General features: G+C 42.1%; 1 protein-coding gene across 2 annotated transcripts in view; it reads right to left on the bottom strand.

Annotated features, from left to right (window-relative positions):
- The window catches only part of CNOT2 (CCR4-NOT transcription complex subunit 2), a 66,979-nt gene that overhangs the window by 13,967 nt on the left and 40,347 nt on the right, over positions 1–12,665 (bottom strand). For both annotated transcript variants that reach the window (XM_040409877.1, XM_040409868.1), the window contains exons 2-7: positions 6,612–6,731; positions 6,098–6,170; positions 5,191–5,338; positions 4,842–5,024; positions 3,857–3,936; positions 2,596–2,721 (exon numbers count right to left, since the gene is read on the bottom strand). In XM_040409877.1, the coding sequence (XP_040265811.1) occupies positions 2,596–2,721; positions 3,857–3,936; positions 4,842–5,024; positions 5,191–5,338; positions 6,098–6,170; positions 6,612–6,719 (718 nt within the window). In that variant the 5' untranslated portion in view covers positions 6,720–6,731. The remainder of the gene's footprint in view (positions 1–2,595; positions 2,722–3,856; positions 3,937–4,841; positions 5,025–5,190; positions 5,339–6,097; positions 6,171–6,611; positions 6,732–12,665) is intronic.

Here is a 12,665-nt window from a genome sequence, read left to right as displayed (position 1 = left end):
TTTTTTCCCCCCACTATTGATTTCTCCTGCAACTGGGGCTGACATAGTAGCCCCAGTTACAGGGGAAATACACCCCCCAGAGAGGCTGTTCCAGCCTCAGTGCAGGGCTGATCGAGGTCTGTGAAAGACCAGACAGCTCCTGCACTCACCGGGGTCCGGCGGTCATATGACCACCGGGCCGGAACAGGAAGCGCATAGAGCTTCCTGCTCTGTATAGACAGCGCTCAGTGAGCGCTGTGTATACAGCGATCTAGAAGGCAGGGACACCTGCCTTCTCTAAGGGTTGCCCTGCTGTCACTGACAGCGGGCAACTCGATCTGCAGCTGTGATCTCTGAATGGACGTTCAGAAACGTCCATTCAGAGAGATAGAGAACCACCTCCCGGACGTTTATAGTCAACGTGCGGACGGGAGGTGGCTAAAGTGCCTCTGATTAACCCCAAATAAAGTTCAGCTGCTCTAGTTGGTCTTTCCTGAAATTTTCTTAGTAGCATCCCACAGCAAAATCCATGGTCCACAGAGAGCTTCCAAAGCATCAGAGGGATCTCATTTTTAAAAGGTATCAGTCCGGAGAAGGGGACAAAAGAATTTCCAAGGCATTAGATATACCATGGAACACATTGAAGACAGTCATCATCAAGTGGAGAAAGTATGGCACAACAGTGACATTACCAAGAACTGGACGTCCCTCCAAAACTGATGAAAAGACGAGAAGAAAACTGGTCTGGGAGGCTACCAAGAGGCCTACAGCAACATTAAAGGAGCTGCAGGAATATCTGGCAAGTACTGGCTGTGTGGTACATGTGACAACAATCTCCCGTATTCTTCATATGTTTGGGCTATGGGGTAGAGTGGCAAGACGAAAGCCTTTTCTTACGAAGAAAAAACATCCAAGCTAGGCTACATTTTGCAAAAACACATCTGAAGTCTCCCAAAAGCATGTGGGAAAAGGTGTCATGGTCTGATTAAACCAAGGTTGAACTTTTTGGCCATAATTCCAAAAGATATGTTTGGTGCAAAAACAACACTGCACATCACCAAAAGAACACCATACCCACAGTGAAGCATGGTGGTGGCAGCATCATGCCAAGGGGCTGTTTTTCTTCAGCTGGAAATGGGGTCTTAGGTAAGTTAGAAGGAATTATGAACAGTTCCAAATACCAGTCAATATTGGCACAAAATCTTCAGGCTTCTGCTAGAAAGCTGAACAGGAAGAGGAACTTCATCTTTCAGCATGACAACGACCTAAAGCATACATCCAAATCAACAAAGGAATGGCTTCACCAGAAGAAGATTAAAGTTTTGGAATGGCCCAGCCAGAGCCCAGACCTGAATCCGATTAACAATCTGTGGGATGATCTGAAGAGGGCTGTGCACAGGAGATGCCCTCGCAATCTGACAGATTTGGAGTGTTTTTGCAAAGAAGAGTGGGCAAATCTTGCCAAGTCAAAATGTGCCATGCTGATAGACTTATACCCAAAAAGACTGAGTGCTGTAATAAAATCAAAAGGTGCTTCAACAAAGTATTAGTTTAAGGGTGTGCACACTTATGCAACCAAATTTATCTTTATATTTTTTCTTCCCTCTACCTAAAATATTTCAGTTTGCTTTTCAATTGAGTTGTACAGTTTATAGGTCACATTAAAGGTGGAAAAAGTTCTGAATTATTTTTTTTTTACATCACAGAAACCTGACATTTTAACAGGGGTGTGTAGACTTTTTATATCCACTGTATATTACAAAGTTTCGCAAATTCATCTGTACGATTACGTTATTGAACGCTTGTTGAATGTACAGTGACCATTTAAACATTGATAACCTACTGTCAGAGTAGGTCAACAATATGATTGGTGAGGGGTCCGACTCCCAGCAACCCTGCTAATCAGCTACTTAAAGGAGCAGTGGCGGGCACTGCAGTATCTGTATACTATAAAAAGCACAGTGCTGTGTACTATATAGCATTTATGACTGGTATTGCAGTTCCATCCTATGCACTTGAATAGAAATGAGCTGCACAAAGGCCATCTGATTGCTGGACGTAAAGTACAGACCTAGGAAGAGATTGCTGCAGTCACCAGAGTGACAACGCCATCAAACAGCTGCTTAGAAGGGGTGCCAGGTGTCAGTCCCATACTGAGGACCTAGTCTCAAGAGAGATCATCAATATTTCAGTCCAGGACCCAATTTTACTTTGTGTAGGAAAAGCCATAAAAGCTTAGCCAAGCTGCTGAAAATTGTCATCTGTTTCCAATAATGACCGGCTGGTCATGAGTGACAACAGCGACAAACTGTGACAACAGCTCTTTATACTATAAACTGTGCTCAAACATGAACATATGTCATGGAACGTACTGTTCTGTCTTTCAACCCGTGGAATAATAAGGGTAGCTGTTGATTGCTGTGATTTTGTGCTAATCACCACAATAAACCACTGACTGCACCGTGTAAATATACCCCAAATGTATGAAAGACTAGATAGAGAAAATATGTAAAAATAAAGAAAACTTTGAAAATAAAATAAAAAAGTGAATTCCAGTTAAAAGGCATCTCTGGCACTCGTAATCATGAAGTCACACTTAAATAGGCACTGCCTTACCATAAGGAGCCCTTCCAGCCAAGGGGTTTATTAACGGTGTAGGATTGCCACTTCCTTCCCTTCGATTTCTATCCGCTAGTGCAGGGAAATCTGAAAGGTCCAAACCGGTCACATTTTCACTTCCGTCTGAAATGACAAAGGTGCAAAAGTAAGCTAAAAACGATGAGCAAAAGATAGATAAAGCACAACATGTAGATCTTTATTTTTCATGTTTTTACTCCAGTCACCGGAACAAAGTCAATTTTACATCACTCCTTGAATTAAAAGCAGTGGCAGAGGTATGCATTATATCCTGTCCTCTGCCCTTTACTGGTCAGCGCTTCTGCATCGACAAAACTGCCGAAAGGCTCCCTTTAATAATATACGTCATTACTGATTGTAACGTGTTATGTAATATGCGGACACCTCTACATTATAACCAAGATTTAAATAGAGCTTTATATGAGATTGTGATGTCGAAAGGCATAGCTATTATATATAGACAGATATTCACCCACTCACACAGAATATTCAGTACTTAGGCTGGTTTCACACTGCCAGCCTTCAGGCCAGATGTTTTGGCACAGAATGCCAGCAATCGGCTGGACACGAACCACTGCGTGCAGTAGTATTTGTCCAGTCGATTCTTGGCATATTTGCGAGGTTTCAGTTGGATCACCAACGGACCCCATTATAGTTAACAGGGTCGGACAGCATTCCGGCAGTGAAGGATCTGGCAGGTTGTTCCCGACCAGTACAGCCTGCCGGATCTGTAAATGCTAGTGTGAAACTAGCCTTATTCATGCCAGCAGACAGGAATCTGGAATAGGACCTGTCCCCTTTAAACAGGGTCCCTCAAAGACAAAACCATTTTAAATAGAAGCTAGTTTGGCGATTAGCTGATTGCTGGTGGTAAGCCCTATCAGTAGCATTACATGCCGGGCATTCAAACAGACAGCCGATGTAATGCATAGATGGGCTAGGCTTGCCTGCGAGTCTACTCCTGTGATGGCTAACCTCCGGCACTCCAGCTGTAGTAAAACTACGACTCCCAAGATGCACACTTGCTTAGCTGTTCTTAGAACTCCATAGAAATGAATGGAGCATGCTGGGAGTCGTAGTTTCACCACAGCTGGAGTGCCGGAGGTTAGCCATCAGTGGCCTACTCTATGACATCCATATGCCCTAATAGGACAAATGGACAGGAGCTGTCTTCTTGAGACAACCCCTTTAAGTAATGACAAATATCAAACCTGGGATATAAATACTACATATCTCTCACCTGTTCCATTAAAAATATTACTCGATAATGAATTGTTCAACCCGAACGCCTGATTTCTGTTCATACCAAACCCAGACATGCTGTATGAGGAAAGAGGACAACATCAGTTTAAAAAAACAGATCATGTAAAACACTAATACAGATAGAAGGTAACACAGAGGGAGTCATGTACTACTGCATATGCACATAGTATTTTTAAACGTGGCAGAGGGCCTATCATGACCGGTGCAATGGAAAAGTGGATTAGGTGCCCACGGCAATCAGATTGCACCTTTCATTTTTAAAGAATGAATGCTGCAACCAGATTGGCTGCTTCAGGCAACTACTTAACTTTTTCATTGCACCAGTCTTGATAGATTTCTCCCAAAATCATATGCCCTGATCTATACCAATCTTGATACCCCTGCACTGCCAGAGGAAGCATTTAATTTATAAAGAGGTGCAGCCTCCATCAGTCTGGTGCGCCTGATCGAAATCTACACCAATCATCTACGTCAGAAAAGTGCTGGAAAATGGTGACGGCGGCATAAAAAAAAACAAAAAACAAAATGCAACTACATTTAGTCGCAGTGCACAATGTTGCAAACCAGGGCTTTGCAACTTTTTTACTAGAGAAAACTGGCAGAGGAGGAAGGTGACCAGAAAACTGGCGGAGAAGGAAGGCAACCCCCCCACCTTAGTCATTTGTGTCAAGAAAGTGGTATGGGCATGTAGACAAATGACATGCAGCTAAGTCACTAAACAATTTCATCACAATATCAGGTTTCTCAGCGCACAATACTGCTTCCTCTGACTGGTATTACACTGGCAGCAGTCCACAATCTAGACTGGTAAACCAAAGACAAGGTTTGCCCATGTTAGACATGGATCTACAGGTTAGGCCTAAAATGTCTGACAGGTGGAGTCCTTGTTACCTATTGGGCCATATAACTATGCCTTCACTTTATAGGCACCATAGAAAGTAAAAAGAAAATAAAGGACTTGCCTGTTCACAGTAAAAGGTTGCCGGGATGACTGTTGCTTTGGCATACATATTATGCTGGGCGAGCTTCTGTTTGGACTACCTAAACCTGAACTGCTCATGTTATTTGTCCTGCTGGGAATTCCAATGCCCTGACCAACTTGGGAGTGGTTCATCATATTCCTGGGATTCATCGGCAAGATACCCCTGAAACAAATCAGAAAATGTCATGTAAAACTGTACAGTATGATATGAAAGACTACGACCAATTTTCACTCTGTAGTGCTACTGATCAGAAAGGGTAAAGTAAGGAAAAACCATAGTAAAAAGTAAAAAACACAGCAAAATAATGAAAAACAGGTCTTTCAATTACCTGCTTGGCGATGGTGGCGTATGAAGTGACATTGTTGATACCCCTGTTGTCGGCGTTACATGGTTTGGTAATTGAGTGCCTTGTGATAAGCTGCGGTTTAACTGAGGAGTATTGTTGCTCATCCCCCTCATTGGAAGGCCTAGTGCACCTATAGAAATTAACACTACACATAAGTACAAGGAAGTGTGTATTTACATCAGTTTATTACTGCTCATAATTTGAATTTGAAAGGGGTTGCCCCATGAATAAATATTAGTTCTTTGTAAAATCACGCAAAACATAACGCATGGAATTTCTTAACGGTGTTATCCGGTAATTTGATATTGATGACCTATCCTCTGACTTCCAGGAACAGCTGTTGGGAGGGGTTGCAGTTCACCTTCAGCGTTTAGGGGCTGTTTACATGGAGTTTTTAGCCACAGAATCTTGGCGCGGACACTCATGCTTAAATTTTCACGAGCACCCACATGGTTTCTGTTTCCCATTCATTTCGATAGGAGAGAGCACTGAAGATTGCAGAGAAGCGGTTTAAAGCGACGTCTGTGCCTTCTAACTGCTGCTCCGCGATCTTCAGTGCTGAAATAAATTGGAGGCTGAAACTACACTGCCGCCGGCAACATTTCGGCGTGGGTCTCCAGGCCAAAGTGGCCTAGGCACAGCTCAGTCTAGTGAATGGCCCTGAGCTGTAATACCAAGCACATCTACTTTCCAATGTACGGCGCTGTACTTGGTGAGCTGTGAAGAGACTGCATCCTCCTCTAAAAGCAACTTGCACATAAACGTGCAACTTCTGTAGGCCATTCTTCTACAGGGTCAAAAGCGTATTCCTTTGGGAAAATGGTTATGTTTGGTGTGATCTAAGAGTAGCTTTAATTGTGGTACAACCCCTTTAAGTAAACAAACTTACTTTGTTGCCCGTATAAACTAGCCCCAAATTGGGACAGTTGACCCGATGCAGATGGTGATGGAGATGCCAGCATCTGAAAAAATATATAAGAATTAGGCAAATTTATGACCGACATTTCGGAAATTTGTGCCTTAGTTCACCTCAATTCACAAAGAATAACCCAATACATTCAAAAAACCCAACAGAGCCAAAAAAAGAAAAGATAAAAGTGCTAGATTGCATTTCCAGCACTGGTTAATGGTTAGATGTATGGCTTGACTTTACATTGAACACTTCACCATCATTTCTTTTTTTTTTTTTGTATTTTATGGTTTTTCTTTTCACTTGTCTGACATCATAAAAGACTATGAAGAACATAAAATGTCAGCATTTCTTCCAGCTCAAATACAAAGGCCTCGAGGTAGAACGAGTCCGTGTATTGTATCATAACTCCAAAGTTTGCTTTTTGGGCAGAGATTAGAGGAGTGCGATAGTGAGGATGTGGACTGTGAACAGAATGGAGAGCGGGACTTACGTCTTTCTCCGACCGATACGGAAGCATCGACTGGCTATAATACATATTCTCATCGTGGTAGTCACTTTCGACCCCTTCTACAAATTTCTTTCTTGAAGCACCAAACATGCTGTATGTCACCTGTAAAAGAAAAAAAATATATATAATTTGTGGAGGGCTATGTGACCGCAGTGTAAAAAGGCTACTGGTAGGTGGTCTGCTGTTATTAGCCCTTTCAAACTGGGGAGAGGCTGACTGTAGTATGTGACAGGGAACCTGACAAACCTTTGCTCTCCCCCCCCCAAATATTCTCAAATTTACAAAAGATCTTGACTATTTTAGTAACTTAATAAACCAACAAATCTTCTGCAGACATACTCAAACTCAGTTGTAAAGTCTGCTAAAACTGTATATTCTTAAGGGGGTATTTCCATCTAAGACAATAGGGGCATATTGTCTGATCCCAGAGGTGGACCTGCACCTATCTCATAAACGCAGCCGGGAAAAAAGCCAGCAAAGTTCCAGGTCTGGCCTCCACCAAGTGGTTTCTATTGGCCCGTGCCACAGAAATGAAAGGGAGCACACCGCTTCCATTTCCTTCTATGGGGCCGACAGAAATAGTCGAGTCAGCACTTGGCCCCATAGAAATGAATGGAGGGCGGCTGATTTTGGGGCTCTGTTCTCAGAGGTGGGACCCACACCTATCAGACAATGGGGGCATATCCTAGCAATATGCCCCCACTGTCTGACATGGGAAAACCCCTTTAAAGAAATTTTCTGGGACTAAAACGTTAAAGGTCTGTGTTCGATCATCAAAACTTAAAGGGGTTGTCCGATCTAGCCATATAAGCGTATGAAAGATGTCTCTAGGACCTGCCCCCATCATGAGAACAGGACCCATCTTGCAGCTGCTGTGACTTCTAAGGCAGTTCTGAAAATAGCAGAATAGCCAGTCACATCGGCCGCAAGACGGATCTGCCGTAAATGTCTGAACTGAATACCCCTTTAACCAGGCACAGTGGCTCATCCTTACATGTCGTGCAGGTCAACCCAATTCATGCCACGAGGTTTTAATACCAGATATGTCCTTTAATTCTGCCTCGATGGGCAGAGCTTAACAGGAGGGAGGGTGGCCTGACCACCACCAGAAATATACCATAGCTTACCCCAGAAACAGGTAGAATTTATAGTGCAAATCTGTGCTCAAAGCTTGGCACACACCTGCCTTTCTGGTGCACGGACTGCCAGAAAGATGGACCAAATTTATTAACAGGCCTGTGCTTCTGGGTGCATCTGCCGTATCTACTGGTATCTGAATGCATACAGCGGTTTCAGGTTTATCGCCCTATATCAGTGCTTGATAAGAGCGTGTTCACACTGCAGTGTACATAAGGAGGCTTTCCTGACATATAAATGTGAAAGACGCCACTGTGTCCATACCACTTTGGATAGTGGCAGGCTGAACGCTATCCCTCCCGACTAGCCATTGCTGCCAAAATCAGATTCAGACAACTTTGCTCTTGTGTGTATGGCCCCCTTAAAGGGGTTGTCCCACAAAAATATTCTACATTTTTCAAAGCAGCACCTTGATCTGAATATTTTTTTTTTCCCCCCAAATCAGTTTGTTTTTTAATACAGTACAGACCAAAAGTTTGGACACACCTTCTCATTCAAAGAGTTTTCTTTATTTTCATGACTATGAAAATTGTAGATTCACACTGAAGGCATCAAAACTATGAATTAACAGATGTGGAATTATATACATAACAAACAAGTGTGAAACAACTGAAAATATGTCATATTCTAGGTTCTTCAAAGTAGCCACCTTTTGCTTTGATTACTGCTTTGCACACTCTTGGCAATAAAGAAAACTCTTTGAATGAGAAGGTGTGTCCAAACTTTTGGTCTGTACTGTATATCAATAAAAAAAAAATACAGTACAGCACAACCAGTAACAAGGTGGTATACAAATATCGGTAAATGAAAATGTCAAAAACAATGCCCCCCCCCCCCCCAAATCCTGTGGGCCAACCCTAAAGGAAATGGTACTTCAGGAGACCTCAAGTGCCAGCTGAGATTTGAATAGGTGTGCATCCATGAAGAACCTCATATAAATACCAGGTGGTATACCCAAAATGTGAAATAAGTTTAGATTTGATGGAAGTGGAAAGAGTATTCATAAATAAAGCCCATTTTTCAAAAAAACTTTGGTCATTTTTTTCCTTATCTGATAAAGTAAAAATCCAGTCCATATTAAACAGGAAGGTTATTTTGGCTTGGATAAAAGGGATAGAGGGTATTTCTGAGTTTAGCCATTGATGTAGAAGGCTTTTTCTAGTAGTTGCCGCCCAAATGTGTAATAAAACTTTATCTACTCTAGGAAGACCTTGTTGTTCCTCAGATAATATGTTAAAAATAGCCCATTGAGGAGTGGCAGTAAAGGCTATATTGTAAGTTGTTAATATGTGAGATCGCACTTGCTCCCCTAAATCTTGGACACGTGCAGCCCCACAGATGATTGTATAGATATGTATTGGGTATATTACATTTAGAGCAATAGTAGGTACAATCAGAAGACATTTTATTTTTAATGCTCGGTGTCACATAAGCTCTATGGAATATCATCAAAGCCATATCCGTATAGCTGCTGACTGGGGAATGCTTGAGGCCTCTAGCAATGTTTTGGACTTCCAGATTAGGAAAGTCTTTGTTCCAATTCCTCAGACCTGTGGTGACTACATCCCAATCGATTAGTGGCCTCAGAAATCTGTATATGGTACTAGTGGAAGAAATCCGAGTTCGGACTCTTAAGAAATATGTTTAAGCAGGCCGCTCTCGAGTCTCCCGGGATATTGTTCAAACAACGTTGAACAAAACGACAGGCTTGTAGATATATAAATTGGTTATGATTAAATGCCAGAAACCATTGGGCGGCCTCTGTAAAAGAAAGAACAGAGTAACTAGAGTCTAACATATCAAGAATCCAAATACATCCCTGTGACGCTAAGGTAGTATGTATCCTGCCCCCCCCAGAAACCCCGGGTGACCCAAAAAGGTTGAAAGAAATTATGTGTGCCATCTAGTTTACCAAGTTTCCTTACTTTATGCCAGGCCTGAATAGTATTCCACAGAACAGGGAAATCTCTTACGTTAGGAGGGAGCGTTGCTTTCTGTATGTGTAAGAGTGCTACAAGGGAGATGAGGGAAAAATTGTTTTTCCATATCCACATTAGCAAAATGGGATTTACTTCGCATTCAATCAATAACATATCGAAAGTTGGCAGCCAGGTAATATAGTGAAATTAAGACCTCCAAATATTCGAGGTTGCTGTAGGTTTATAAAGACTAATACGACTCCTCCATGAAGAGCTCCAAATTAACCGCCTAAAAGTTCTCTGAGGAAGTTTAATGTCCGATGAGTGGAGCAGTAGGGGGGAGAGTTTGAATTAAATAGAGTAATTTAGGGAAGACCATTTTAAAGGAGGTGACATCGGCCAGAGAAGGACAATGTAAAATGTTGCCAAGATTGGATTAAAGAAATGATTGAGGCAATGAGGGGACGGTAGTTCAGCTTATACAGCTGGGCCGGGTTGGCAGCCAATTTAACCTCTAGGTAAGTGATGGATTCGGGATGCCATTGAAACGGAAAAAGTACCCCAATGGTTTTGCAAAAAATTGGAAGTGCCTCTGATTTATGAAAATTTACCTTAAATCCAGAGATGGCGCCAAAAGATGCTATAACTGACATTATCTCTGGGATAGCTTGACGTAGGTTTGAGATGAATAATTAATATGTCATCAGCAAAGGCTAGTAATTTAGTTTTAACTAGTCCTGTATGAATGGAGACATTGTAAGACTAATTAAAGGATCTAGGGCTAAGTTAAGTAGCAGTGGGGATAATGGGCATCCCTGTCTCGTTCCTCTGCCCACTTCAAATGAAGAGGAGCAAGTAGAGTTAACCCATATTGTGGAGCGGGGATTATGGTACATCATCTGGACAGCAGTACAGAACATGGGGCCAAAGTGTAGTAACCAAAGGATTTCCTGGAGATGTCTTTATGACACTCGATCGAAAGCTTTGTCAGCATCTAGGCCAACTAGGATATTCTTAGTTTGCCAATGTACTCTGCTTGATGATATCGCCCCAATCGCTGTTTGGATATTGTAGGTAATAGATCTCCCTAACATAAAACCTGTTTGTGAAGGGTGTATAATATCGAGGAGAATTGTTTGAAGTCGGTTTGCCAATATTTTTGTGAATATTTTAAAATCTGCATTTAGAAGCGAGATAGGGCAGTAAGACTCTACCAGTAGGCGGTCTTTACCTGGTTTTGGAAGAACTGTTATACAGGCGTCATTTAATCTGTCAGGAATAGTTTTAGAAGTAATAATATGATTATACAGTGAGTGTAGGTGGAGGCTCAGGGTTGTGCTCAATAATTTAGAATATTCATTCCCAAAGCCATCGGGACCAGGTGCCTTAGAAAGCTTGAGGGATTTAATAGCGGCTGTAATTTCGTCTTGACTAATAGGGGCATTCAGAATTAGTCGATGGTCAACTGACAAGTTGGGTAAAAGGTTAGTATTGAGAAAAGGGGACCCTGAAAGTATGTCTACTGAGGGTGCAGTATCTAAGGATTCAAAGAAGGATTTAAATTACTTTCCAATCTCCATAGAGTGAGATATGAAAGAACCCGTATGTAGCTTTAATTTGGAGATTTTTGTAGCAGTACGAAAAGGTTTAGTAAGAGAGGATAACAGTCTGCCTGGTTTATTACCCCAGCGAAAGAATCTATGTTTTTGATAATTCACATCTAATAGCGCTCGCTCATGAGCAACTGCCTCGGCCTCCATTTTGGCATTTAAATATTGTTTTTTCGTTTCAGGAGTACTACAGAGCTTACATTTCTTGTATGCCTGAGTAAGGGTCTTCTGGGTGGAGGTTAATGAGGCTGTAATTTTTTCTCGTTTATGATAGACATAGGAAATGATCCGACCTCTGATATCTGCCTTGGAGGCGGCCCAAAAAAGGTTAATGTCTTCCCTATGTCCCTCATTGTCAAAGATATAATCCAACCATAACCCGGAGAGCATGGTTTTAAAATCTTCAGAGTGGAATAAGTATGAGGGGAAACAGCATCTTTTGGAAAGTGGTATAGGCGTAGTTAGGGTTGACTCAAAAATGACAGGTGCATGGTCTGAAATATAAATATCCATAACTCGGGATGATTTCAAAAGGTGAATGGCAGTATGTTGGCTCAACCAGTTGTCAATGCTCGCATGAGAATTATGGACATGTGAGTAATCAGAATCTGTGGGATGTAGTAATCTCCAAGGATCTACCAGATCTAAGTGATCCATGAGCGTTTGAATAGCGTTAGCAACAGTAGTGGGAAAAGATGTACGCTGGTGAGATCTATCTAGTAATATATCATGAACATCAGCAGCCGCCCCCCACTATGACGTTGTTTACATCCCAGCTGGCTATAGCTGTCTGCAGCGATGCAAAGAAGGCCCCACTGGAGGCATTAGGAGCATATACATTAACCAAACAATAGATTAAACCTTCAATAATGACCTTCACCAGGAGATACCTGCCCGCCGGGTCCTCAATAGTCTCCAGTATTTCATGTTGGATCAAAGAACTAAATAAGATAGCTACGCCCCTTATTTTCCTAGAAAAGGAAGCTTCGATGCAAGTTGGGAACCTTTTGTTACGTAAAGGAGGAGGATTCCCTTTGATCCAGTGGGTTTCCTGTAAAAATACAATGTGTGATTTAAGCTTATGCAGGTGGTTTAAACACTTTAAAGTTTCTGACTGGAGTATTAAGGTCGTTAACATTCCAGGTACCCCAGGTTAAGGCAGAGATGAGGGACGCAGTAACATTGGTAGTACTCGCCATTTAACCTATACCAAGAAGCGGCCAAAATTGATATAAATAGAGGGCATAAAACCTGTCCCAGCGAGCAGGCACCCCCCCCCCCCCAGTATCTCACGAGGTCCCCCAAAACAGTGCTGACAGGATTTCCCTTTATATGAACAATCAAAAAATAACAAGTTACCACCATGCTGC

The sequence above is a fragment of the Bufo bufo genome, chromosome 1, assembly GCF_905171765.1.
Source record: "Bufo bufo chromosome 1, aBufBuf1.1, whole genome shotgun sequence".
NCBI lineage: Eukaryota > Metazoa > Chordata > Amphibia > Anura > Bufonidae > Bufo > Bufo bufo.
Note: the sequence above shows the minus strand (reverse complement) of the source record. Positions and strands in the feature narration are given on the sequence as shown.